The 27840-nt window shown below is 36.1% G+C and overlaps 1 protein-coding gene across 2 annotated transcripts in view; it reads right to left on the bottom strand.

The window, feature by feature from the left end:
* Positions 1-27779, bottom strand: part of coro7 (coronin 7) — a 165756-nt gene extending 137977 nt beyond the window's left edge. For both annotated transcript variants that reach the window (XM_051889638.1, XM_051889636.1), the window contains exons 1-7: positions 27601-27779; positions 22573-22669; positions 22305-22385; positions 22047-22117; positions 18271-18454; positions 14789-14865; positions 4977-5027 (exon numbers count right to left, since the gene is read on the bottom strand). In XM_051889638.1, the coding sequence (XP_051745598.1) occupies positions 4977-5027; positions 14789-14865; positions 18271-18454; positions 22047-22117; positions 22305-22385; positions 22573-22669; positions 27601-27660 (621 nt within the window). In that variant the 5' untranslated portion in view covers positions 27661-27779. The remainder of the gene's footprint in view (positions 1-4976; positions 5028-14788; positions 14866-18270; positions 18455-22046; positions 22118-22304; positions 22386-22572; positions 22670-27600) is intronic.
* Positions 27780-27840: the final 61 nt, after the last annotated feature.

Here is a 27840-nt window from a genome sequence, read left to right as displayed (position 1 = left end):
GACTGATAGAATGACAGAACGATAGATAGATAGATAGAACGACAGATAGAACGACGGATAGAATGATGGATAGAATGATAGAACAATGGATAGAATGACAGAACGATAGATAGAATGACAGAACGATAGATAGATAGACAGATAGATAGATAGAACGACAGATAGAAGGATAGATAGATAGATAGATAGATATAGATAGATAGAACGACTGATAGAATGACAGAACGATAGATAGATAGAACGACAGAAACAATGACAGAACAATAGAATTACAAAACGATAGATAGAATGATAGAACGACAAAGACAGACAGAACGATAGATAGAACAATAGAATGACAGATAGAATGACAGATAGAATGACAGATAGAACGACAGAATGATAGAATGATAGATAGAACAATAGAACGACAGATCGAACGACGGATAGAACGACGGATAGAACGACGGATAGAACGACGGATAGAACGAATGAACAAATGATAAAACGATTGAACGATAGAATGATAGAAAGATAGATAGAACGATAGAACGACAGAACGAATGAACAACAGATAGAACGACAGATAGAACGACAGATAGAACGACAGATAATTTACGTGACTATTTTTAATAAAATGAATAAAAATGTATCAAAATAAATAGTGATATTCACTCGACAAATTCATAAATAAAATTTATCAAAAAAAAAAAAATTGTAAATGAAATAATAAAATATAAAACAAAATGATATTTTTTTTGATAAAGTATTTATAAATTAAACTCAAAATGATTTTCTGTAGAAATCAACATTTCACCAGAAATGCTGTTGATGTATCTTACATCTCGTATTAAATCTAGAACACAAAACAACCAAAAATGGATAGTTGCACCTCATGATGATGAAGATGCACCAAACCACAAGCCAAAGTCTAAAAACAAAAACTAGTCTGAGCTTTGAGTGGTTTGGTGCGAGTCAGGCCCTTAAATAAGCATTTATCATACAAAAAAATCAAGACGCAGCAGGAAATCTCAAAGCGAGCGGCTCTTAAAACCACAGTTTCAGACACACGCAGTCGTGCCAGCTGCCTAAATACAGCCGTGTGCTCGAGCGTACGCGCGCCCTGATTACAGATCATACTCGTGCCCTACGAAAGCGCAAATTACACAGTTTCGCTTCTTCCCGTAAATACCACGTACACCGAACTACAATTAGCCTCTATTTTTACCCCACCTGTCTATATCAGACAATCTGTCGTAGAAAAGCGGCCGTACTGTGCGGTCGCTCCATGAACGGACGGTTTTCATCACCCGGCGCATGAAAGTATTGTTTTATGGGCGTGTGTGGGGCGGCTCGGGCTCTGTGATGACAAACGGATGCTTTTCACATGAGGTCGAGTCTATAAACAACACGGCAGCTTCCAGACACATCTCAAGCGCCTCTGTTTACATTGTGGCCTGGGCATCACTGCCGCGGCTTCGCCCTGGAGGAGTCGTGGAGCTGTCGGGACGGGCGAGAGCAGAGTTCGGTAAGCAAAGGAGCGTGGCTAGGCTGTTTAAGGTTTTGTGAGTAAACAAAGCTTCGCACTCTCTGCTGTGGGTCGATTATAAGGCCGTCAGGCTGGGTTTTGTTTGGGTTGGCCCGTGACGGCTCATTAAAGACGCTCGAGTGAATGTGATGTTAATGGGGTGGTGGGCGCACACATGACTCCTGCGGTGCCAGCTGGATGTGCTCCGAAAACAAGCTGGGCTGTGAGGAATCCGACTCAATGACAGAGAGAGAGGAAGATCCTAAATCAGGCTTTTAATCTCTCACAATTGCAAGTGACTGGATTTTTTTACCCAGAATCCACCAGACTAAAACTAGCATGGTGTAATCATCTTTTAAGGCCGGGACACACCAACCCGACGTCAAAGAACTAGCAGCAACCAAAGCCGACGGTGTTGTCGTCTCACGTCGAGGAAAAAAAAAAATGTGCGCTTGAACACACCGAAAGAACTTCAGCCGCTTGTCCAGTAGCACAATAGCATGAACTGACTCGTTTGCTATACTGGACAGCCAATCAGAGTTCTCTCTCTCTCTCCGACGGCCCGACGAGGACCAACTTCAGCCGATGGTGCGGAACACACTGAGAAAACTTAGTCGGCCAATGCACAAAAACTGCCCGACGGCCGACCGTCGGCTTGGTGTGTTCCGTGCTTTACATGTCCTCAAAAAAAAAAAAGAAAAAAAAAAAAAGAAAGTATTTTTGTCTTGTCTTGCAAAAAACAATAAGAAAACTTGAACATGATTTTTTTCTTTTTTGCACTTGTTTTAGTTTTTGTGCATTTTTCAGTAAAATGCACTGAAATAAGTAAAATCAACAACATGAATAAGTACATACTTTTTGATTTTACTCAAATTTAAGGCAAGTGGGTAACACTATTCACAGTGCCCTTTTTACACGTTACTATAGTAATATAAATTATATGTAAATTAGGATTGTCAATAGATTAATCACACTCTTATCGTGAAATTAAGCATTTAGCTAAGTCTGGTGTATTTACAGAAATTATTTATTAAATGTACAATGTCCCTGTTAACTAAACAAGTAATAAAATAAAATATAATAAAATAAAATAAATAAAATAAAATGGTGATTAATCGCACCCTTTTGTGCGATTAATCGCGATTAATCACACTCTTATCATGAAATTAAGCATTTGGCTATTTCTGATGCATTTACAGAAATGTTTTATTAATGTACAATGTCCCTGTTAACTAAACAAGTAATCAAATAAAAAAAGTAATAATAACTATAAAATAAAATAGCGATTAATCGTACCTTTTTGTGTGATTAGTCGCAAAATTAAGCATTTAGCTAAGTCTGGTGCATTTACAGTAATGTTTTATTAATGTACAATGTCCCTGTTAACTAAACAAGCAATCAAATCTAATAAAATAAAATAAAATAAATAAAATAAAAATAATAAAATAAAATAGCGATTAATCACACCTTTTAGTGCGATTAATCGCAATTAATCACACTTATCACAAAATTAAGCATTTAGCTAAGTCTGGTGCATTTACAGAAATGATTTATTAATGTATAATGTCCCTGCTAAGTAAACAAGTAATAAAATAAAATATAATAAAATAAAATAAATAAAATAAAATAGCAATTAATCACACTCTTATTGTAAAATTAAGCATTTAGCTAAGTCTGGTGCATTTACAGAAATGATTTATTAAAGTACAATGTCCCTGTTAACTAAAGTAATAAAATAAAATAAAAAATAAAATAAAATAAAATAAGTTAATTAATCACACTCTTATCGTGAAATTAAACATACAGCAATGTTCATCGAATTAAGCAAAAAGCACCAAGAAATAACAATTTTGTGAGGTTTATGCTTAAAACAAGAAAATGCTTTTCAACAATGAAAGGGAAACTGAAAAGGGAATTAATTGGAGATCATTTTGATTTTAATTTATAAAATATTTAAATAAAATGAATAAATAAAATGACCAAATAAACAAAAAAATAAATAAATTAAATTAAATTAAATACAAAACAAAAAATAAAAATAAAATAGTGATTTTTACAAGATTCATTATTTAGAATTTTAGAACAAACAAACGAACAAATGTTTTTTGGTAAAGCACAAGTAGATTAAACTCAAAATGATTTTAAAAAGCTCTGAATTATTTACAAAGTTCTGTAAATTAGGTTTAATCCATTTAGCATTCCAAACAATCAAAACACATTAAAAAGTTATTTTAAAAAAAAAATAATAATAATAAAGCAGAGTGGATTGGATTTCCAAAAGTGCTCTAAAATCTCTAAAATCATCACTGGTCAGCAGATGCTGATGCAGATGTCTGTAGAAGTACACATTCTCACAACTTTCAGTCACAAGTGATCATTTGAAATCAATAGAGTTGCACTGTTCTTGAACGATGTTTATGTTTTGATTAACGTAAACATGCCTCAACACAATCCTACATTCATCCAAAACAACTGAGCTGTTCACTTGCAATCAGATCACATGGAAAAAAAGAGGAAATGCTTTGAAGAGGACAACATCAGAAAATCAGAACTAACATTATACTGTCACCAAACAACACACCTGAGAAGAACTGACGGGAAACACTGGGAAACCATCCAGGAACAGCTCACAAGTGTGTGTGTGTGTGTGTGTGTGTGTGTGTGTGTGTGTGTGTGTGTGTGTGTGTGTGTGTGTGTTGACAGGCCTCTAACGCTTTTCTGAGACACTAATCTTTTCAGTAAAGTGTCAGAGCTACTGGGTGTTTGCTCAAAGAGAAGTGTGGGTAATATCTAATCCACCATGACCTCATCTGATTCATCTGAGCTTTATTTACCTTCAAAAGACACCACAAACAAAGAGAAACCTCCAGTGAGGTCATCGCTCTGCCCTGACGAGGACTGTGGGAATGTTTGGTCTGATCTGACCTGAACTTCCTCATTCCTGCTGAAACCGCTGGGATTGATTAGCTATCAAACAGAATCCTGACAGGTTTACGAAAGTTAAAAGCACAATCATGGTCATGTTCACACGGGCATCATACTGTATTGTTTCCCAGGGTTCAATGAATGGGTTTCCATGGCTTCACCAGCTCATGAGAAACACTAGAGTGAATGAATCAAATCAACCAATCAGAATGAGCCGCTGAAGTAACAGGCCGATATGATTGGCTAAAGGTAGAATACGAAACCTGAGGGGTGAATAAGGACATATACACACACAGTGGTGGACAACATAACTTAAACTACGACAAATGTAACTGACTGAAACAAAATAATAAAAATAAACAGATGGTCATCAAAATCCCTGATCAGTGTATGTGTGTAGATACCACACCTGTAAATGGCAATATAGCAAATAATATGAGAATAAAATCAATAACCTTGGTGCCAGCGCTAGAGCAGAAGCAGGTCAGGTCAGTTTACAGTCCCGCACATGAAGCTGCTTTAAGAGAAGATGTGTGAACAGTACCTGAACGGCTGATGGCTGGGCCCGCGGGTCAAAGAGTCGCAGCTTTTTGTCCTAAGGAAAAAAAAAAAGAGAGAGGTTAAAATATAACAATATCACAATAGCATGAGTTCAGCATGTCAAATTTAAACATCAGAATAAAGAAATACGTATTTTTAATAATTTTTTTTACCATTTACTTTCTAGGCAACAACGGTATGCCACATTTTCCCCCAGTCACAGTACCATTATGTTAAAATGCACAAAACTTTTTTTTAAATTTCTTGATTCTATGTGATTCTTTAGGCTTTTGTTTCAGTGAAGTAAGCTGGGCCTGGATTATTATATGGTAGAAATGACTTCATGTGGTATTTGTTACGAGTCTGTCAACATAACTGGCAGCGTAAATCCTGGTGTAGACTGAACTCAATGTCAAAATCAGTTCAGTCAATCGGTGACCATCAGATGACCCCATTACACTCAAAAACAGCCAATCAGGAGAGAGAATCAGATCAGCAAAGGGAAATGAGTGCTAATAGGAACAGGCTGCGACCGGCACTACGTCTTTCACTCAACACAACACATCCTTAATGAAGACCAGAGACTGACACATTCTCTCAAGAGTCCTCACACACCATAAAAACAGAGCGTAATCGACTACTATCAGGTCACAAAGGGTTTCAAAATCATTTTGAGCCACTTCACTATCTACATAGGCAGCTGTCTATTAAGGCAGAATCATAATCATTGCAATATCAAACAAGTAGCACTACACATTAAAGTGCCCTATTATGCTTTTTCAGATATTAACTTTCATGTGGTGTGTAATGAAGCTGTTTGTTAAAGGGTTAGTTCACCCAAAAATGAAAATAATGTCATTTTTTACTCACCCTCATGTTGTTCTACACCCGTAAGACCTTACATAGAAAGGTATTAAAGACATATTTAAAACAGTTCATGTGACTACAGTGGTTCAACCTTAATGATATGAAGCGACAAGAATACTTTTTGTGCACCAAAAAAACAAAATAACGACTTTTCAACAATATCTAGTGATGGGCGATTTCAAAACACTGCTTCATGAAGCTTCGAAGCTTTACGAATCTTTTGTTTCGAATCAGTGGTTCGGAGCGAGTATCAAACTGCCAAAGTCACTCCCCCCAGTGGTGAACCACTGAAATTTCGAAACACTTATCATGTAACGAAGCCTCGTTTACTGAAATTACGTGACTTTGGCGCTCCGAACCACTGATTTGAAACAAAAGATTTGTAAAGCTTTGAAGCTTCATGAAGCAGTGTTTTGAAATCGCCCACCACTAGATATTGTTGAATACAGTCGTTATTTGTTTTTTGGCACACAAAAAGTATTCCCGTTGCTTCATAACATTAAGGTTGAACCACTGTAGTCACATGGACTGTTTTAAATATGTCTTTAGTAGCTTTCTGGGCATTTGAAAGTGTTAATTGTCTTGCTGGCAATGCAGGCCTCACTGAGCCATCGGATTTTATCAAAAATATCTTAATTTGTGTTCCAAAGATGAACGAAGGTCTTACAGGTGAGTAATTAATGACTGAATTTTCATTTTATGGGTGAACTAACCCTTTAATGTAAAAGGTCTACAAAGTTTCAAAGACCAAAGTGCAGATAAAGGAGTTATTGTCTTCCCAAAGAAAGAACAGTTTCTGAACTGCCTGAAACGAGTCGTCAGTAATTCCAGTCTTAGTTCCTGCACAAACCTATGCAGGTTTGTAACAAATTTTCATAATGCCAGCCTATGGTGTTCATTGGCTGCCAACGAACAACATCTACTTTGACCCTCAAACACTGTAGTTGTAGCTGAGACTGGAAGAGTTTGGTTCGTGTTGTTGACATGTTGAGAAGAAACTGTGAAATTGAATCCACTTTGATGCACTTCCACAGGATGAGGACTCAGGCTCGAATTGATACGATAAAACCTACGCCATCATTACTGTTCATATCACTGTGTATCATGTGCTGAGATAAGCTGAAATTCATATATGATAATGGCTGTATCGTTTCTGACACACGCTGTAAGCAGTAGACCAATCACATCAGACTGGGCCATCTGACCAATCAGAGCAGAGTAGGCTCTGTATATTATTTGTATATGTAATATTTTAGTACTTCTAAGATATATAGTTAACAAAAAGAAAGTATATTTACAATCAAAATTTCGACAGCTGGAATGTGCCTATGATGCCTTAAAATACTGCCTTCAAAGGCAACGCACCAAGTTTTGGAACGGAGTCACTGTGTGGTTTCAGTCCTCAGTTTCAAACCCTCCCTAAAGACATTGGGAAACAGGGAATAATGTTTTTATCCATTATTGCACCCTTAAGACATCCTCAGTAACCACAGCCTCCTCTTCTCCAGACAAACACACCAGACAGAAGTCAGCAAAACCAAGACAACAAATCAAGACAACACAAACACAAACAGTAACCGCTCACACAGAGCCACACTACTTCACAATGACATGCTGCATTTACTGCTGAATAACAACAAATAAAAGAGCAGAACCAGCACCAAAAAAAAGAAACTATAAACTATTATAATATTATGCACATTCACGCTGCTCTCGTGTCAACGCAACACGCACGCGTCATGGTGCTCTCGTGAACGTTGGAGATTAATATTTTGTAAATAAAGTGGAAAATTGTTTTTTTTTTCCCATTCTGAACATAGCCAACAGTACGTCAAACCCTCATTTCAAAACTAGCAAAAACTACTTTATCCCTTCACAAGAATACATTTTGTTTTTGAGACTATCTTTCATGTCATGCACTGTGCAGTCATGCTATTTTATTTGCTGTTTATAGTTTGACGCTGCAAACGGGGGCCGTCATTGGCAGCCCACCCACAAGGCCGTTCAGTCCCCAGACAGACCCCATACCAGACCCGACAGGCCGTACGCATCTGACACTCCTGACCCGAGATCAGCCGCTGAGATTACCATCAGTGTAAACACACAGAAGAACCTGATTCCACATCAGAATCTGTACGGCTTTAAATAGAGGCTCGTGATTCTACAGGGAGGCTTTTATTACACGTCGACTCAAACTTAACAGACTACACACAGTCTGACCCGTCCGACCCCTGACGCCCATCGCAGAGAGACCCAACACACATGCTGCAATAAACGAAAAGCACGGCACACATGCAAACACAGGAGCCAATCGCTGTGTGTGTGTGTGTGTGTGTGTGTGTGTGTAGCGGCAACAGCTGTTTAATCAATGTGTGCAGTTTGAGCTCAGATTGACAGTTCTCACATTCATCTGAATGGTTTCAAATACACATGTGCTCCAGTAAACTTCCCACAGGCCTCTTAGTTGTAATGGACAACAAACTGTGAACAGCAGCCCTGGTCGTTAGAGCGGCACGATTCTGGATAAAATGAGAATCACAATAGAGATCATGATTCTCCCATGATTCTGAATATAAAACTGAACAAAATAGCATGTAATTTACAAGAGGTTCTGACAAAGTATTAATTGCTAGACTCTAATTGCTGGAAAAAATGTTTAATTAATTTGAATGAATTATTTAAAAAAAAAAAAAAATGGTTTTGACAGAATTCAATGACTCATTAATAAATACTTGTTTCATTACTGGATGAATCAGTGTTTTTGAACGAATCTTTTGAATGAACGATTCAATGACAAATACATTTTTTAACAGTCACTTGACGCCACCTAGTGGCGTAAGATGTAATTGATACAACCGTTATTTGAAGCGGCAAGTTAGTTTAAAGGTGGTTTGCTCTGTTTTGATCACTAATGTTGACATCAGTGTTTATATCCTAACTTTAAACTTTAATCTCAGTACTTCTGTGATAATTTGAATATTAATGTGTGGTTCAAAACCACTGGCTCAGCACGGCAGCACAAACACAGATTTGAATGTTCCGGTATGATTTTGTCAAAGGTTTAATAAACACGGGCGAATCGTTGTCATTAATAAAACAAGATCGCGTGGGTGTTTGAATCGAGATCACAATCTTTTTTCGATTAATCATGCAGCTATAGTATCCTAAAAAATGCAATAGAATTATTGTCAATTATTTTGATGCATTAGAAAGATAATATTCCAACAGTTTTTTTTAAATGTTAGAAACTTAACAACTAAAAGTAGCAATTACTTAAAAAGAAACACAATCTAGATTTGTATGCTGTCATGAGGGCATATATTGTATATTACATATACAATCTGTTTACATTGAATATAAATAAAGATATTACATCAACCTAACTCTAGGGGATTGTTTTTTGTTTTTTTACCGCTTTTTTACCGTTTACTTTTTGACCGCTTTTATCGGAACACTTTTACAATGTTACTTTATCATTGAAATACTATTAGTTTTTATTTTATAAATTTTTATTTTTTCTGCTTTCATTTTTTTTAAAAACATGTCTATATAGTTTTTATTAATTTTTTCATTTGAGTACAAGTTAAACTACATGAAAACTAGCTGGCAAAATAAGTACAAGTTTTTGGTAACACTTTACAATAAGGTCTCATTTGTTAACATTAGTTAATGTATTAACTAACATGAACTAACAATGAGCAATACATTTGTTACAGTATTTATTAAAGGGGACCTATAATGCCCCTTTTCACAAGATGTAATATAAGTCTCTGGTGTCCTCAGAATGTGTCTGTGAAGTTTCAGCTCAAAATACCCCACAGATCATTTATTATAGCTTGTCAAATTTGCCCCTATTTGAGTGTGAGTAAAAACATGCCGTTTTTGTGTGTGTCCCTTTAAATGCAAATGAGCTGCTGCTCCCGGCCCCCTTTCCAGAAGAGGGTGGAGCTTTAACAGCTCATGCTTCAGTTGCTCAACAACAACAAAGCTGGAGAATCTCACGCAGCCAAAATGACGATCATCAGTAACGGTGTTCAGTCTTACATCGTTCAAACCAGAGTCGGACACTGATAGAGAGACTCAGGAAGAAGTTACAACTTTTAGAATGAAACTGGACGTTTCTGAATGGTTAGTGGATAAATTTATGTAGTTGCTGTGGAGTTGATTCAACTCATCGACTAGCATGTGCCGTCATGTTAGTCTTTTGTGCAAATCAGTGTTTGTGAAGCAGTCCAGAATAAAATGACATCACATTAGTAGTCTAAGCCGTTTTGTGGGTGAGTCATATGTAACACCAATACATTTCTGTCAAACACAACTTCTGCTTGTGCTAGCATAAAGTAATGGAGGCTAAGGGAAAGCACATGGAAAGTGGAGCTGCCTGAACTGAAGAAACACATTGCATTCCTTTAAAATACTTAAATTTTCTTCATCTGCAGATTTGCCTCGATTGCGAAAACAAAATGGTGATGCCGTGGGTGGAAACGTGCAGATTCATGGGCGGTAATATTATAATAAGATCCTCTTCCTACCTCACTAGGGGAGTGAAATATGAGCGGCTTGTTTTTTCACATGCTTGCAGAGAAAGGCTTACCAAAACAAAGTTACTGGGTTGTACTTTTTCACATTTTCTGGGTTGGTAGATGTACCAGGTTATAGCACTTAAACATTGAAAAATAACTCTGGTCTGTAAAACAAAGTATGGAAATTTGTTTAAAAAAAAAAATACTTTTGAAAGTATATAATGTAGTTTAAAAGTACAAATAGCCATGCACTCAAAAGCACAGTCACACACACGCAGACACAAGCCCATAAATCAACACCTGCTTTAATGCTTTGATGGTGATTTTAATCATAAACTTCCACTGTCGCTGTGGAACAAAGCCTCAGCGTTCATGTGGCAGGCATTTGTGCACGCAGCCGTGTCATAAAATATGCGTGTCCATGCTTCCAAACGAGGCCTGTCACGAGCCGCGCTCTCCGCTGCCGCCCTCTCCTCCCGTTCACCTAATGGGAGAAAACGGCTGGAATTGAATGCACATGTTGGCAGTGCTTATTTGCTTTAATAAGGTGGATCTGGGGAGATTGGTGAACCTATTCGCTTAAATTACAGCTCGACTCGACCGAGGGCACGACCTCGGAGTTCAGTCTGTGATCTAGTGTCACGTTTCTAGCTTTGTCCCGTTTGTGTTTTTCCTCTCCGACTCTCCTCTGAAGTTTTAGGATGCATTCTGGTCCACTGTCATGATGAGGTGTTATTCTTAATGGTTTTAGGATGGAATATAGCTTAGTATTATAAATATACTTTATCTGTTTACATATAAATTAAAATATATAAATTTAAACATAATATAAAAATGTTATAAATTAATATAAAAAAATAATAAATTGAAATAAAATGTAATAAATGAATATAAAAATAAATGTTAAAATAAATATCAAAATATAATAAATAATTAAATAATAAATTGATATAAATGTTAAACTTTTAAAATATAAAAATAATAAATTAATATAAGAAACAATAAATTAATATAAATTAATAAATTTAATGTTAAATGTTAAAATGAATCAATATTAAATAATATTACAAATTAATAAGTTCATATAAAACAATAATAAATTATACAAATATTAAATTAAATGTTAAAATAAATATACATTTTAACATTATAAAACATAATAAATTAATATAAGAAATAATAAATGAATATAAAATTAATACATTAATATTCAAAAATTAATATAAAAATGTTAAAAGGAATATATAAAATAATATAAATTAATTAAGTTAAAATAAAACTATCAAATTATCATAAAAATAATAAATGAACAAAAATGTTAATACATTTAAATTTTACAATATTAAAAAAATTATAAAATATAAGAAACAATAAATGAATATAAAATTAATAAATTAATATACAAAACTGTATTAATGTAAAATGTTATATAAATAATATAACAAATGAATAAGTTCATATAAAACAGTAATTATTATAAAAATAAATTAACAGAAATGTTAAATATACATTTTAAAATATTATAAAACAAATATACGAAATAATAAATGAATATAAAATTAATACCTTAATATAACATTAATAAATTAATTTTAAATTAATAAATTAATACAAAAATTAATTAATAAAAATGTTAAAATGAATATATAATATTATAACAATAAGTTTAAAATAAAACAACAAATTATCATAAAATAATTAATGAATATAAAAATGCTAATAAATTTAAAATATTTAATTAATTAATAATTAATATGCAAAATTTATTAATGTAAAATGTTAAAATTAACAAATATAAAATAATATAAATAAATAAGTTACTATAAATCAAAGTAGTATAAATATAAATTTCCACCACTATTTTGCACGATATATTAAAACAGGAGTGACTACAATCTAGAAGCAGCACAAAGCACAAAGCATTCAGTACAAACTCAAACGACCTAATTTTTCCTCATAAACTAATCCTAAAATTCCTCATCCAGCCATAAACTCCAGCATCCTTTGGCTCTGCACCTCTGAGAGCATTAAACAGGCTAATGGAAAAGCTCTGCAGCATGTTATTATTTCTTTATGGATTGCTCCCCATTTCCTCCTGCAGGGGCGGGTGAGCGTACCTCTCTGTACCCAGGTCAGACTCCCTCCCCTAGGGTGCTAAATCAGCCGCTCTGGGGGTCTGGCGCCGGGCTCCCGGGGGCCAGGTGAGAACTGAACTCTCCTCTCTCCGCAATACTTCAAACACTACAAAGTCTATAAAGCCGATAAATTCAGGTATGCTTTGAGCTCTCAGCTCCTATTAGAAGACATTATGTCATTCGGACTTCGAAATACTAAAACTTGGCTTATTTTGAGGTTTAAAAGAACCTTCAAATTTTCAATGTGGTGTCAATGATGTCATGTAAATAAATATTTATCTAAATATTTATCTCTCTGGAACAATCTGATGTTTTTTACCTAATATGCTGAATGCAGTAGGAAGGTTTGAGAGAAAATATAACACCGCAAACCATCAATTTTTCAGTCCAGTACATATTCATCCACTTGATTTAAACAAACTCTTTCCATAAACTCAATCAAAACACTGTTCCTGCCAAACGCAAACCTTTTGTGTCCAGAAATAGAAACACATCTGCAGTGAGGAAAAGACACTGTGGTTTAATGTTTCAAATGAGACACAATAGGTTGATCATACTGACACATTTGACTATATTAAATGTTTGTTCTCCATAATGAACAAGTGCTGACGCATAATTAACATTAAGTAAAAGACACAAAGGCTGAATTTGAGGCCAGATGTAATAAGCTTCCTCAAATCAGATTTACTGATACACATCCTCTCAGACTAACAAACAGTGTTCAGTCCAGGAGCTCGACAGACCTCAGTGACCGGCAGAGTTTATGAGCTTCACTCCTGAGGACATGATAATGATGTGCTCCGCTAATAAAGCCAATCTGTGTAATAATCCACAGTGATGAGAAGCATGATGGGGGAAAAACACACACTTTGGCGACATCTATTGGTGAGAATGTGCTACTGTCTGTGATGGCAAATGCATACCTTTCCAAATACTTCCCAGAAAACTCCCAGAAATACACATAACATGTATAAAAATGAACATGTTAACATTAAAAATTATATGTAAACAAATTAACGAATGAATATAGATAGAAAGAACGAAAGAAAGAATGATAGAAAGAATGACAAAGTGAGAAAAAAAACCATAGAAAGAACGACAGAAAGACAAAGACAAAGACAGACAGATAGAACGATAGAAAGAACAATAGAAAGAACGACAGAATGATAGAAAGAATGTTAGAAGGAACGATAGAAAGAACAATAGAAAGATAAGTTAGAAATAATGACGGAAAGAAAGAACGACAGATAGAATGATGGATAGATAGATAGATAGACAGAAAGATAGAAAGAATGACAAAGATAGAAAGAACGATAGAAAGAATGACAGAGTGACAGAAAGAACCATAGAAGGATAGAAAGATAGAACAATAGAAAGTCAGAACGACAGAATGACAGATAGATAGATAGAACGACAGAAAAAATAACAATAGAAAGAACAACAGAACGATAGAAAAAAGAACGATAGAAAGAACCATAGAACAAACAATAGAAAGTCAGAAAGAATGACAGAAAGTTAGTAAGAACGACAGAATGACAGAAAGAATGACAGACAGATAGATAGAAAGAACGACAGAACGATAGAAAAAAGAACAATAGAAAGAATGACAGAATGATAGAAAGAACGTTAAAAGGAAAAATAGAAAGAACAACAAAATTAGATAGAAAGAACGACAGAAAGATAGATAGAATGAGAAAGATAGAAAGAACGACAGAAAGATAGAAAGAATGACAAAGTTAGAAAGAACAACAGAAAGATAGAATGACAAAGTTAGATAGAAAGAATGACAAAAGGAACGACAGAAAGATAGATAGAAAGATAGATAGAAAGAACGACGGATAGATCGATAGAAAAACGATAGAAAAAACGATAGAAAGAAAGAACAATAGATAGAATGACAGACAGACAGATAGATAGATAGATAGATAGACAGACAGACAGACAGACAGATAGATAGAAAGAACGACAGAAAGAACAACAGAAAGATAGAAAGAACAACGGATAGAATGACGGATAGAACGATAGATTGATAGAAAAAACGATAGAAAGAAAAAACAATAGATAGAATGATAGACAGAGATAGAATGATAGACAGACAGACAGACAGACAGACAGACAGACAGATCTTGTGCGTTCTTTCGTTCCACTGACCTGCATAAACATGTTCTGTGTAAACCGGTCTTTACACCTCACATACACATTATTTGCATTCAGCACTGATTTCTCCTGCTGTCTATGAGCCTTCAGAAGGTGAGACACACTGTGATAATTGTGCTGTAGAGAGCATTTACCTTGCAGGATGAAGCCAGCAGTGATCCGTCTTCCTTCCAGGCCAGAGCCTGCAGCTGATCCGCATGCTGCTCCAGAACTGCACAAATACACACACACACACACACACACACGTCACAACAACACAAACATTCAAGGTAAGTTCACTATCTCTCAGACAGGAAACACACGTGACATCAGTGAGGAACACACACAGAAAAGCATGATAGTGCTGGGAATTTGTGCACAACACACACACACACATATAGACAGACAGACAGACAGACACAGACAGGCAGGCAGGCAGACAGACAGACACACACACACACAGACACACACACGCAGACACACAGACACACAGACACAGACACACAGACAGACAGACAGACAGACAGACAGACAGACACACACAGTCACACACACACAGTCACACACACACAGACACAGACACAGACAGACAGACAGACAGACACAGACACACAGACACAGACACACACACAGACAGACAGACAGACAGACAGACACACACAGACACACACACACACAGTCACACACACACACAGTCACACACACACACAGTCACACACACACACAGTCACACAGACACACAGACACACAGACACACAGACACACGTTAAGGAAGTGTGGCGGCACAAATCAATGCACTGGGAGAAGCTTATGTAATATGCCAAAGCAGATCTCAGAGATCCGGTTATGTGAAGTTAGAAAATTAGACATTAAAATAAGAAAAATTAGAAAATTAAATAGGAAATGTTGTCTTGGCAACTAACTAAAATAAAATTAAAGCAATAAAAATTAAAAAAATACTAAATTTAGATTTATTAATATGTAACAAAAGCACATAAAATTAGTAAAACAAACTAAAATTTAAATAAACTGAAAATATAGAAATACAAGTTAATTCAAAATATTAATAAATACTATAATAGTATATAAATGACACTAAAATAACACTGATTTTAACCATAGTTTATTAGCTTTATTTATTAGGGGTTCAAGAATGTAGTGCTGAAACCCTATTGTTATTGTAAGGATTTTTATTATTTTTCAGTCCAAACCATAAGTGCTAGAGATTTGAAACTTGGCCAAATGATAGGTCTCAATTTGAGGAGACCCGATTGGCCATTTCAATATTTCCATCATGAAAATTTTTTAGCCATTTTGAATTGTCAAAAACCTAGGTTTTTTCACCCAATCGGAACCAAACTAGTGCAGAAAGATTCTCTGGAGTCTGAATATCAATAATCATCAAAAAACTTAAAAAAAAAATAAATTGAAATTTCGATTCACGGACGCCAAAATGTTTGAAGTGGGCGGAGCCACTTTTACTAAAATGGCTATAAGAAAGGAAGGAGATATTTTCACCAAACTTGGTACACATGTGTATGAGCTCACAGTAAAAAAGTTGCAGCAATTGGACACTTGGTGGTGCTATAACAGAAAAAAAAACATGAAAACAGCGGTCTTGGTCCAAGACAGTCTATGAGGACATTGGCGTATCTCAAAAAACATGGCCGCCATCGGCCAATGAAGTTTGAGCACCTATTAGACAAGGTTAACGGAGGCCGATCGGAACGAAACTCGGTGGTCATGTTCGACTCATGGTCCTAGAGGTCTGTAAGAATTTTGAAAGAAATCGGCCACAAGTTGGCGCTAACGAGTTTTACACCTCAGTAATCACGTGGTGTTTCACAGATCCACACAATATGCATATCATTTGATAGATCTCCTCATGCTGAACAACTTTGCCTCAAGAACCAATGCTGTCAATCAAATCGTTCATTAAACATTTGTGATTTTTTTTTTTAGATCTTGCAATACAATGGTCAAAATAAGCTTGCACAATTTACATATGAACGCGACCAAAGACGACAGAAAAACATACGGACAGCAGCAAGACCAGCTGAATGCGTTGAGTGCGTGTTAGAAATCAGGAATGGTGAGAGAACACTGTGCTTGGTAAGTTTTTTGTCAACAAACCAAGTTTAGTTTGATTTACTTAGCTGGCTAACCCCCTTCCCATACAGTTTACGCTTTAGATCAGTAGGAAGAGAGTAGAAGGTCTTTTGTGGCTGTTTGAACACATTCGACCACATGAGCGTTTCCACTACGAAAACAATTAGGTCAAATGTGTTTTCAACTACCTCTGGAAGTGGTCGAAAGTGGACAAGCTCAAAATGTTTTAGACCCCATTTACACCTGTATTTAGCATCGTCCACTTGTGATCCGATCGACCGAAACTCATCTTACCAGGTATAAACAGGGCCTGAGAGAACAATTGAGAAATAAATTCCAGGGTTAATATAGTTAACTAAGACTTAAACCATAAAAAAAAACAAAAAACTTTTTGTTACTTGAAATAAAATAAAAAACGTATTTTATTTTAGCTACTTGCCATTGCAAAATTTCTCATTTTCTCAAAGATCTGATTCCATGGCACTGGATTCATTTTAAGTGACAGAGTCTGGTGTAAAACGACAGCGGGAGTGAATGAAACACAGCTAACGGGGACACAAGCGCATGAAAACGGATGAAGGCAGACAGTGATGTGAGATGTGAGGTTGGGAAGCACCAGCAGCCATCATGGGGCTCCGGGGACACGTGGCCCAAAGCTCTGAGGTGCTTCTGAGTTCAAACATTTACCTCAGCTGCTCCACGTCAGACCCCAGAGGACTGTAACAATTGCAGCCCTGGAAACCACCAGAGGCCCAGCAGATCAAACCAAACATTGAAATACACACAGAGACAAAACAAACAAAAAAAAACACACAGCAGAGACAAAAGAAAAGCTGCAGACAAAACCCTCATGAACTGCATTATTCAGGCTGTAATTGCTGTAAAGTCATGCATCCAGACAAGGGACGAGGTTTTAGCAGTTTGATCAGATAGCACTTTAGACACTTGATTTTAACTTTTCATTATTGTGCACCTACAGCACTTGTCAATATTTGATTTAAATAATAAATTGATTTTTGGGCCTTGTCAAATTTGTCTTTGTAAATCAGTCTGGATGTGAATTAACACTATACAATACTATCATGTTGCATGTTAAAAAAAACAACAACAAATAATTAATTAAATAAAAAATAAACGATATAAAAATAAATAATAAACTAAATAAAATAAATGTATAAATAAATTAAAACAAATGTATTAATAAAAATAAAAATAAATCTAATTAATTAATTAAAATACATTTATTTAAAAAGAAATACATTGAAACAAATTAATTAGTTAAAAAAAAGAAATGAATTGGAAAAATATAAACAAACAAACAAATACATAAATGAAAATTATAAAAAAAATAAATCAAATCAATTAATCAAATCTAGCACCCCAGAAATGGCCAAGCATATTGAGATGAAAAACAGTTACAGTCTGAATAGGGTTTAAGTGTACACTTAAAGTAATTAAAGACAAGACTACAACAGGTGTTCAACAGCAGTGATGGTTGTATATATTAATGCAAAAGGTGTGAGTTCACCTGTCAAGGCGGAGTCTCGTGTGACGTCCCACACCTGAACGCCCCTTGCAGACGCCACGGCAAGCAGACCTGAGGCCGCGGGGTGGAAGAGAACGACCTCCAGTCGCCCGTCTTTGGGGGTCAGAGTGACCTCGGCATTACTGGGCTGATCCTGATCCGGATCACACACACGCCACAGTTTCACCTGAAGAAAGAGAAAGAGAAGAGAGAGAGAGAGAGAGAGAGAGAGAGAGAGAGAGAGAGAGAGAGAGAGAGAGAGAGAGAGATTATTAAACACTATAATGTGGTAATTCCTAAATACATGTGCTAAATCGAGAAAATTTATATACAGTCTTTTTAAAATCCCTAAACACAACAAAAATTAAAGCTGTCCCAGACAGGCAGACAGGACAGAAAGGATGGACAGGATGGACGGACGGACAGGACAGATGGACAAGACAGACAGACAGACGGACGGACAGGACAGACGGACAGGACAGACAGATGGACATAACAGACAGGACAGGACAGATGGACAAGACAGACAAGACAGACAGACAGGACAGATGAGCAGGACAGATGGACAAGACAGACAGATGGACAGGACATAACAGACAGGACAGACAGACAGGACAGATGGACAAGACAGACAGACGGACAGGATAGGACAGATGGACGAGACAGACAAGACAGACAGGACAGATGAGCAGGACAGATGGACAAGACAGACAGATGGACAGGACATAACAGACAGGACAGATGGACAAGACAGACAGGACAGATGAGCAGGACAGATGGACAAGACAGACAGATGGACAGGATAGGACAGATGGACGAGACAGACAAGACAGACAGGACAGATGAGCAGGACAGATGGACAAGACAGACAGATGGACAGGACATAACAGACAGGACAGATGAGCAGGACAGATGGACAAGACAGACAGATGGACAGGACATAACAGACAGGACAGATGGACAAGACAGACAGGACAGATGAGCAGGACAGATGGACAAGACAGACAGACGGACAGGATAGGACAGATGGACGAGACAGACAGACAGGACAGACGGACAGGACAGACAGATGGACGGGACATAACAGACAGGACAGGACAGATGGACAGGACAGACGGACAAGACAGACAGGACAGATGGACAAGATAGACAGACGGACAGGATAGGACAGATGGACGAGACAGACAGACAGGACAGATGAGCAGGACAGATGGACAAGACAGACAGATGGACAGGACATAACAGACAGGACAGATGGACAAGACAGACAGGACAGATGAGCAGGACAGATGAGCAGGACAGATGGACAAGACAGACAGATGGACAGGATAGGACAGATGGACGAGACAGACAGGACAGACGGACAGGACAGACAGATGGACGGGACATAACAGACAGGACAGATGGACAGGACAGATGGACAGGACAGACGGACAAGACAGACAGGACAGATGGACAAGATAGACAGACGGACAGGATAGGACAGATGGACGAGACAGACAGACAAACAGACAGGACAGACGGACAGGACAGACAGATGGACGGGACATAACAGACAGGACAGGACAGATGGACAGGACAGATGGACAGACAGACAGGACTGACCGACAGGACAGATGGACAGGACATATGGACAGGGCAGATGGATGAGACAAACAGACAGGACAGGACAGGACAGACAGACATAACAGACAGGACAGGATAGATGGACAGACGGACAAGACAGACAGACAGACGGACAGGACAGACGGACAGGACAGGACAGATGGACGAGACAGACAGGACAGGACAGACGGACAGAACAGATGGATGAGACAGACAGACAGGACAGACGGACAGGACAGACGGACGGACAGGACAGACAGATGGACGGACAGGACAGACAGACGGACGGACGGACAGGACAGACAGACAGGACAGAGAGACGGACAGGATAGACAGACAGGACAGATGGACAGACGGACAGGACAGATGGACAGACAGGACAAACGGACAGGACAGACAGGACAGGAAAGTGAGGCGGACAGACGGACAAGACAGACAGACGGATGGAGGGAGGGATGGACAGGACAGGACATGACATGACAGACCGGACAGGACAGGACAGACGGAGAGGACAGACAGACAGACAGACAGACGGACAGACAGATGGACAGACAGATGGACAGACAGACAGACAGTCAATTTTATTTATTTTCTAAGCGGCTAATACCAATTTACAGCAGATTAACTGAAGCAAAAGTAACCATGGTATTTTGGCAGAATCCACGATTACCATGGGAAATATCCCTAACGGAACTGGTCTGACTCTGAGCGTGCTGTGCTGGGAATACTAAACACTGAACTCCACTGACTCAGACATACACTGGAGCAGATGTCAGGTGGAGACCAGCTGTGCAGAGATATGAAGGCATTAGCAGACAGATTCATCAAGAGCCTCGTGTGCGTTTGTCTCTTCATTCTGCTGAGCTTTCAAATCACGGCTTTAAACGCGAGAAAGAAAAACCCGACCTGAGTGACAGCGCCGTCTGCCAACCTCCTGAACATCTGTGTGGAGTTACAGCTGCTAAAAATGCTATTTACAGAAGGTGATATAACAATACCTCCAGAGAAATGTGATGTGTGTGTTTGCTTTTCTGTAGTTGAGTTGAACAGACAAAACAGCTCAACAAAAGCATGTTGCTGATGGCCAATGAAGCACATTCTTAAAGACTGAACCAAAAAAAATAAAAAAAATAATAATTTAAAAAAAAAAAAAAAAAAAAAACACAACAACAACTTTCCAATTCAAACTAAACTCATGCAACCTGTAAATAAATTTATGGGTTTAGTGGACCAGCAAAAAAAAACAAAATACAAAACAAAAAATAAATAAATAAACTATAAATTACAAAATTAAATGTAAATACAATACATTAAAATTAATTAAAAAACAAATAAAAAATATTTTAATAAATAAATTTCAAAAACTAAATAAGTAAATACATTTAAAAATAAGTAAATGATAAAATTAAAAAAAAAAATAAATAAATAAATAAATATATATATATATATATATATATATTTTTTTTTTTTTTTTAAAAATTAGAAATAAATTAAAAAATAAAACAAAATAAGTAGAACGTCAGATAGAAGGATAGATAGAAGGATAGATAGAACGACAGATGGAAGGATAGAACGATAGATCGATAGAAATATCAATAGATAGATCGAACGATAGAATGATAGATAGAACGATAGATTGATCGATAGATAAAATACATTAAAATGAATTAAAAAACAAATTATTTTAATAAATAAATTTCAAAAACTAAATAAATAAATACATTTAAAAATCAGTAAATGATAACATTTAAAAATAATATAATAAAAATAAAATAAAATAATAAAATAAAATAAAAAGTTATTATTAACTACACAAGTGACCTAAGTAAATACACAAAGTGTCTATATTTACATCTAGGTTTATTTATATCAATATACCAGGAAAAAAAAAAAAAAAAAATAATCACTGGTTTTGATAGGTTTTTTTATGTTCATATTATTGAAAACATTCAGAGATTTAAGGTAATGTGCTTACATGGTGCAAGATATTATATTATATAGCTTACTATATATTGTGGTTTGTCATTTTACTGAGTATTATGCTATCAAATTTCAGATGTACCCGCCCCTAAACGTGGTTGGTCACTTTACATGTCACTCATGTTTTTGTTCAGAATAAGCTGCAGTGGACCAGGCGAGCAACACAAAATTATCAGTGCTTTAGCATGACTTACAGTCTCATCAGCTGAGCAGGTTGCCAGAAGGTAGTCATCAAACGGAGAGAAGTCCAAGTCGGTCACGAGGTCTGGGACAGAAAGATTGGAAAGAGAATTAGGACAAAGTCATATGGGTTTATTTTTAGTGAACCGTTACATTTGCATCTGACAGCGTCTAAACAGCGCTTTTATTTACTCCAGGAATCCTCACAGACATCTATTTTTGCTCTAAATGAAGTTAAGCATGTTAGTTGGACCTATAGTATTGTGTCTTACCAGCATGGCATGAAATCTGGGTCACGGTCCACTTCCCGTCAGATCCAGCATTCACAGAAGACAGGCCAACCATCCCACCTCCTCCAGAGACAGAATAAACAAGGTTACGATAAAAACACTGTATACAAAACTCAAGACAGACTGGTTCTGCTGTTGTTTAATCTGATCTGGCATCAGGTTTAGTGTGCAAACGTTATCAGAGGTGCTCAGATGTTCAGTGGTGATAGTGAAGATGTTCAGACAGACATGCAGAATCAAGGGTTCGTACCAGCCTGATCCGTGTTGAAGGCCACCAGACTGCAGCTGGATTTGATGTGATTGCCCTGAGAAGAGAAGGAACCTCCTCGTACGTTTGCAATCCAGCCCTGAACAGAGAGACAGGGGTGTTGTTAAATCAGCTGGCATCTTAAAATGAAGAAGGAACTGCAGGGGGTTTGTGAGTTGATGAAAATAGTTAATAAATAATAGGGATGCATGATATATCGGCTACAATATCGGTATTGGCTGATATATGTTCATTTTTAATACTATCGTTATATAGCCGATAAATAATGGATTAATTCCTTCAGCTGAGACACTTCAGATGCGCACTGTCCACCATGATGGTTATGAATTGCTTGAAATACGATTTAAATCACTTCAAAAAGGAAAATACAGATTCAACATGTACGGCGCAAGTTCATGAGAGCATTATAACTGTGTGCTTGGGACATGACTTTTTTGTAATTAGGCTCTCAAAAATTATATAAAAATTTGGATTTAGATTTATCGGCCAATATATCGGTTATCGGCTTTCAAACATAAAAAATTATCGGTATCGGACTAAATTTTCATATCTGTGCATCCCTAATAAATAATAAAACCATAAAAATAAAAGAAGTAAAATTTTATAAATACTAAAACCATAAAATGTAAAATAAAGTAATTTAAAAATAAATAAATAAATAAATAATGAAAATACTAAAAATGAAAGAATAATGAAATTTAAATAACTAATTTTAAAATCAATTTTTAGCCTACTAAAAATTGAAATAAATGTAAACGAAAAAAGTCATTTTAAAAATAAAAAAATACTAATATAATACTAAAATTTATAGCATAATGCAACATTTAAATAAATAATTTTAAAATAAAAGCTTACTAAAAAAAATACATATAAATCATATAAAATAAAATTTACTAAAAATGAAAATCAATGTAAAACTAAAATAAATAAATTTAAATTAAAAACTTATTAAAAATGAAAATCATACAAATATAAATATTAAAATAAGTAATTTTACAATAATAAAATTACTACATAAAATAAATTAAAATGAAAATATAAAAATAACGCTAAAAATGTATCTAATTTTAAATAATACAATCATATGAAATAAGTAATTTTAAAATAAAAACTAACACTAAATATACTAAAATATAACAAAGCATGTCAAATTAAAACTTTAAAAATACTAAAAATTAATGTAAAATAAAATCTTATTTTAAATAATACAGTCAATCAACCAATTAATCAATTTTTAAATAGAACAAAATAAATAAATATAAAATAAAGCTAAATATAAACATTAAAAAAATATAAAAAGACAAAATCACAATCACTGAAACTAAAATTAAAATGAAAACTGAAAGCACAAGCTAATTTAAAATAGTAATAAATACTATAATAGTATATAAATAATACTAAAATAACACCAGATTACACCAAAAGCCTTGAGATGTTGACAAAAGACGACACTGATTACAACTGACATCATCACAAACAGGAAAGAGGAAACGGATAGAAACGCAGCACTTTCTCCAGCCAACGGCGCGCAAACACACACACAAAGCAGCAGATACACTTGAGGAAATGCAGAAGAGCTCCTGCAAAGAGCAGCTGTATGGTTTCAAATCCTTCCAGAATGTCAACAAGAAACAACACGCAGAGAGTGAACGTGTTCGAGCAGCACGAATCTGACCAGAGAAGACACTCAGAAGGACAACTATCTCGAAGCATTCAGGCCTTTGAGACAAACACATGCTCTCGTGCTGCATCTCCAGGGATTGCAGAGAAACACAGACACTCCTACACAACGATGAGGTGACAAACCAGTGCATTACAACACAAGATATAAATAAAATATGAAAATAAGGCCTTCTAGCTTCTTAAAAAGCACAGAGAACATGCAAATGAAACTCTAAACCCGACATCCAGAACCAAACCCTCCAGTTCTGACCATATCACATTCACAATTATCATCTGCATGCTGGACGATAAAACTGCACACAGATTTACGTTGAAGGAGGGAATTTTCTATTTTAATACATTTTAAAATGTCATTTATGTTATGTATTTATTTATGTAATACATATTTATTAAATTATTTAATATAGCCTATTAAAAAGTTCAAAAGAACAGCATTTATTTAAAATGCAAATCTTTTGTAACACTATAAATGTCTGTAATGTCACTTTTGCTCAATTTAATGTGTCCTTGCTGAATAAAAGTATTAATTTCTTTCAAAAAAAGATGAGATCTCATCTTACACTTACAGCTGCATTAGTCAGCCCTTTACATCCGGACGCTCAGCTAAATGTCCTCACAGCACAAACTCGTCTTTCAGTCTTTAACAGTGTGACCTCCTGTCATGTGACTTACACATTGTGTTTCTTCCAGAAATAAGACATCAGGTAAAGGTGAACACCAATGACAACAATGAAATAATATCTGCCATACACACGTTGACCCAAACTTTGGAAAAACACGCTCCCATGTTCAACGCCTCAATGAGATCGAAATGCCTTTATCCACCTAATATGTTAACATAAAAATTTAAATGTGTGATCTGTGTGTGAAGCAATGTGTGAAGCAAAACCAGATGAAAATCACAGTGCTATATGACTGATAAGTATAACAGCAGATGTGATTTCACAACAGTGACCAAATAAATAACACTTGACTTTATAGACTGTATGTAAATCCGCCCCTTTTCAGCACTGAGCTTATTGTGTTCTGTCTTCTGGTTTGTGTTTTCACAGCATGAAGGTAAGATCTTACAGATTTATAAAATAACTTTCCGGCCTACTGACATTTGTTATGAGATCCACTTCAAACATTATAATGCTCATGATAACTTTCATTAACTCTACAACAAGTAAATCCACTTAACCAGCCAATTACTCTTCAACAGAAATGCCATAGAAATATACAGAACTACAGCAAAAATAGAAGTTCAAACACAATGCAATGACATTCACACATCACGTCTTCTACATTTGCCGTATGTACACATGAACACACAAACACGTGCGTCGGTGATCATATAAAGTTCAGGTATGTGAAGAATTCACACTGAAGGTCTGTGAACCTCAGGGCTGTTATTTAACAACACCACCACATATGACGACAAGAAACAGGAGCTCTTATTTGTTGCTGACAGTCTAGTATGAAGAAAAATCTGTCTACTGCATCACTGCAGAGCACTCAATCTGATTTGGATATGCAAAATTTTAGTTGTTTCAACAAAAAACTATGTGCGCAGGTGAAAAAGTGCCAAGATAACAAACCAATGTGCCAAAGGACTCAGAATGAAATAAATTATGAATTAGGGATCGTTTACACGACACCGTTTTCAACTAAAAACTTTGTATGCGTTTTGGTCGTTCATTTACACGACAACAGCGTTTTGGGGGTCTGAAAACTTTTCAAAATGCGAATTTTTGAAAACGATACCGCTATCGTCTCCATGCAAACTACAAAAACGCGAATTTGTGAAAACAGTGACATCATGTGCATGTGTATTACGTGTTCAGTCTATAGTTGTGTAGTTTCTTTACAAATGACATCGCCATCTACTGGCCTGGCATGAATAATACAGCATTTTTAGTAGGGATGGGACAATACATCGATTCTCGATACATACAATGATTCTGGATCGATTCTGTTATTTTCTCTCTCAAATCGATTCTGAGCTTAGTTCTAACAGCAGATGGCGCTCTAGGCTGGTTTTTAACTGCACACTCAAATGCTCACGAAGAAGAGTGCTGGAGAGCGCTCGTGCCTTCGCGTGAGTCATGTAAGTGGTTAAATATATTGCACCTCGGCTCAGAATGCGAAATTTGTAATTCGCTTCAACCTTTTTGAACTTTATGAATGATTATTTTAGGTTTAAGTGGCGTGTGTAAGGAACTGGAAGCAGACAGAGTGCGGGTGTTTCTAAAGCATGTAGTGCCATCTGCTGTTAAAGCTATGCTCAGAATCGATTCGAGAGAGAATCGCGATACATCGGAAAATAGCAGAATCGTTACAGTTTCTTTGTATCGCTAATCGAGAAGAGATGTATTGTCCCAGCCCTAGTTTTTAGTCGTTTTCATGGCTTCATGTGAGTGAATGGGGTCATTTTGACAAGGTTGTCGTCTGTATGTGAAAAACGCAAAGAAAAAAACTTTTCCGTTCTTAGTACATTGTTGTCGTGTAAACATACCCTTATTTTGAAACAATAAATCAGTAATTCAATAAATCAATAATTGAAATGCACCAATTTGTTTTGCAATATTAAATAAAAAACATTGAATTATTGTGAAAAAAACTCTTGGAAATCAAGGTTTGAAGTATATAATCTGTCATTTTATTATTAAAAATTACGTTTGGAAATACACTTGTTTTCACAGTGAAATTTTTTTGGGGAAAAAAGCGTAATACTCTCTCATAGAGTATTGAAAAAAACATTTAATTGTTGTTTTAGGCCATATTTAATCATTAATTAATTTAACTACCTCAAAATCAATCAGAATATTTAACTTTTGATTAAAGTAACTATGAATTGATTCAATTATTTCATCTTGAGGGCTTCAGTGAATCTGGTCACCAAAAGTTTTTGCATGCACAACCTTTTATATCGTTAACTTTTTGCATTTGTTATTCTCCTACTTTTCTAAATGATGTATTTTAGTGTCATGTGCGCATCTTTGAATGCACTATGCATTTATGGCAGTGTAAAATACTAATACACTTCCAGCAAGATCAGAGTGAAACGGTATCAAGTTAACACAACTGTATATTCAATGCATCTTCATAACATACTCAGCATGAAATCACAGCGTCATCACTACTCATATAACACACATTCATATGTACGCAATGCCTTAAGATCATGCATTTTAAAGTACATCAAGCTTCAGTTGAGGACAGAGGAAGTTAAGACATCATTAGTGCATCTGCACCACTCCTTCTGCTCGGAGCCCAAATCACAAGACGCACAATAACCCCACACGCTCTCCAGCTAGGTCTGAAGTGCAACGAGGCTGTACTCACATCTTTCTTGGGGATTTTGGGAGTGGTGTTCTTATATTTGGACGTTTTAAAGCGATTCATTCTGGACTGCTGGTCGGACGTTTGAACCTTCCGGGTGTCTCGGTGTTGTGATCCGTGCGTTTGAATGAGTGCGTTTATGTGACGCAGAGCTGGCGCGCGCGATACGCGTCTCGCTGCGCTCAAACGCTGATTTACAAATCATAAACTCGCACTGGGGGCGGTTCAGTAAATCACGCAGCA

This window comes from Ctenopharyngodon idella, chromosome 3, assembly GCF_019924925.1.
Source record: "Ctenopharyngodon idella isolate HZGC_01 chromosome 3, HZGC01, whole genome shotgun sequence".
Classification (NCBI taxonomy): domain Eukaryota; kingdom Metazoa; phylum Chordata; class Actinopteri; order Cypriniformes; family Xenocyprididae; genus Ctenopharyngodon; species Ctenopharyngodon idella.
Note: the sequence above shows the minus strand (reverse complement) of the source record. Positions and strands in the feature narration are given on the sequence as shown.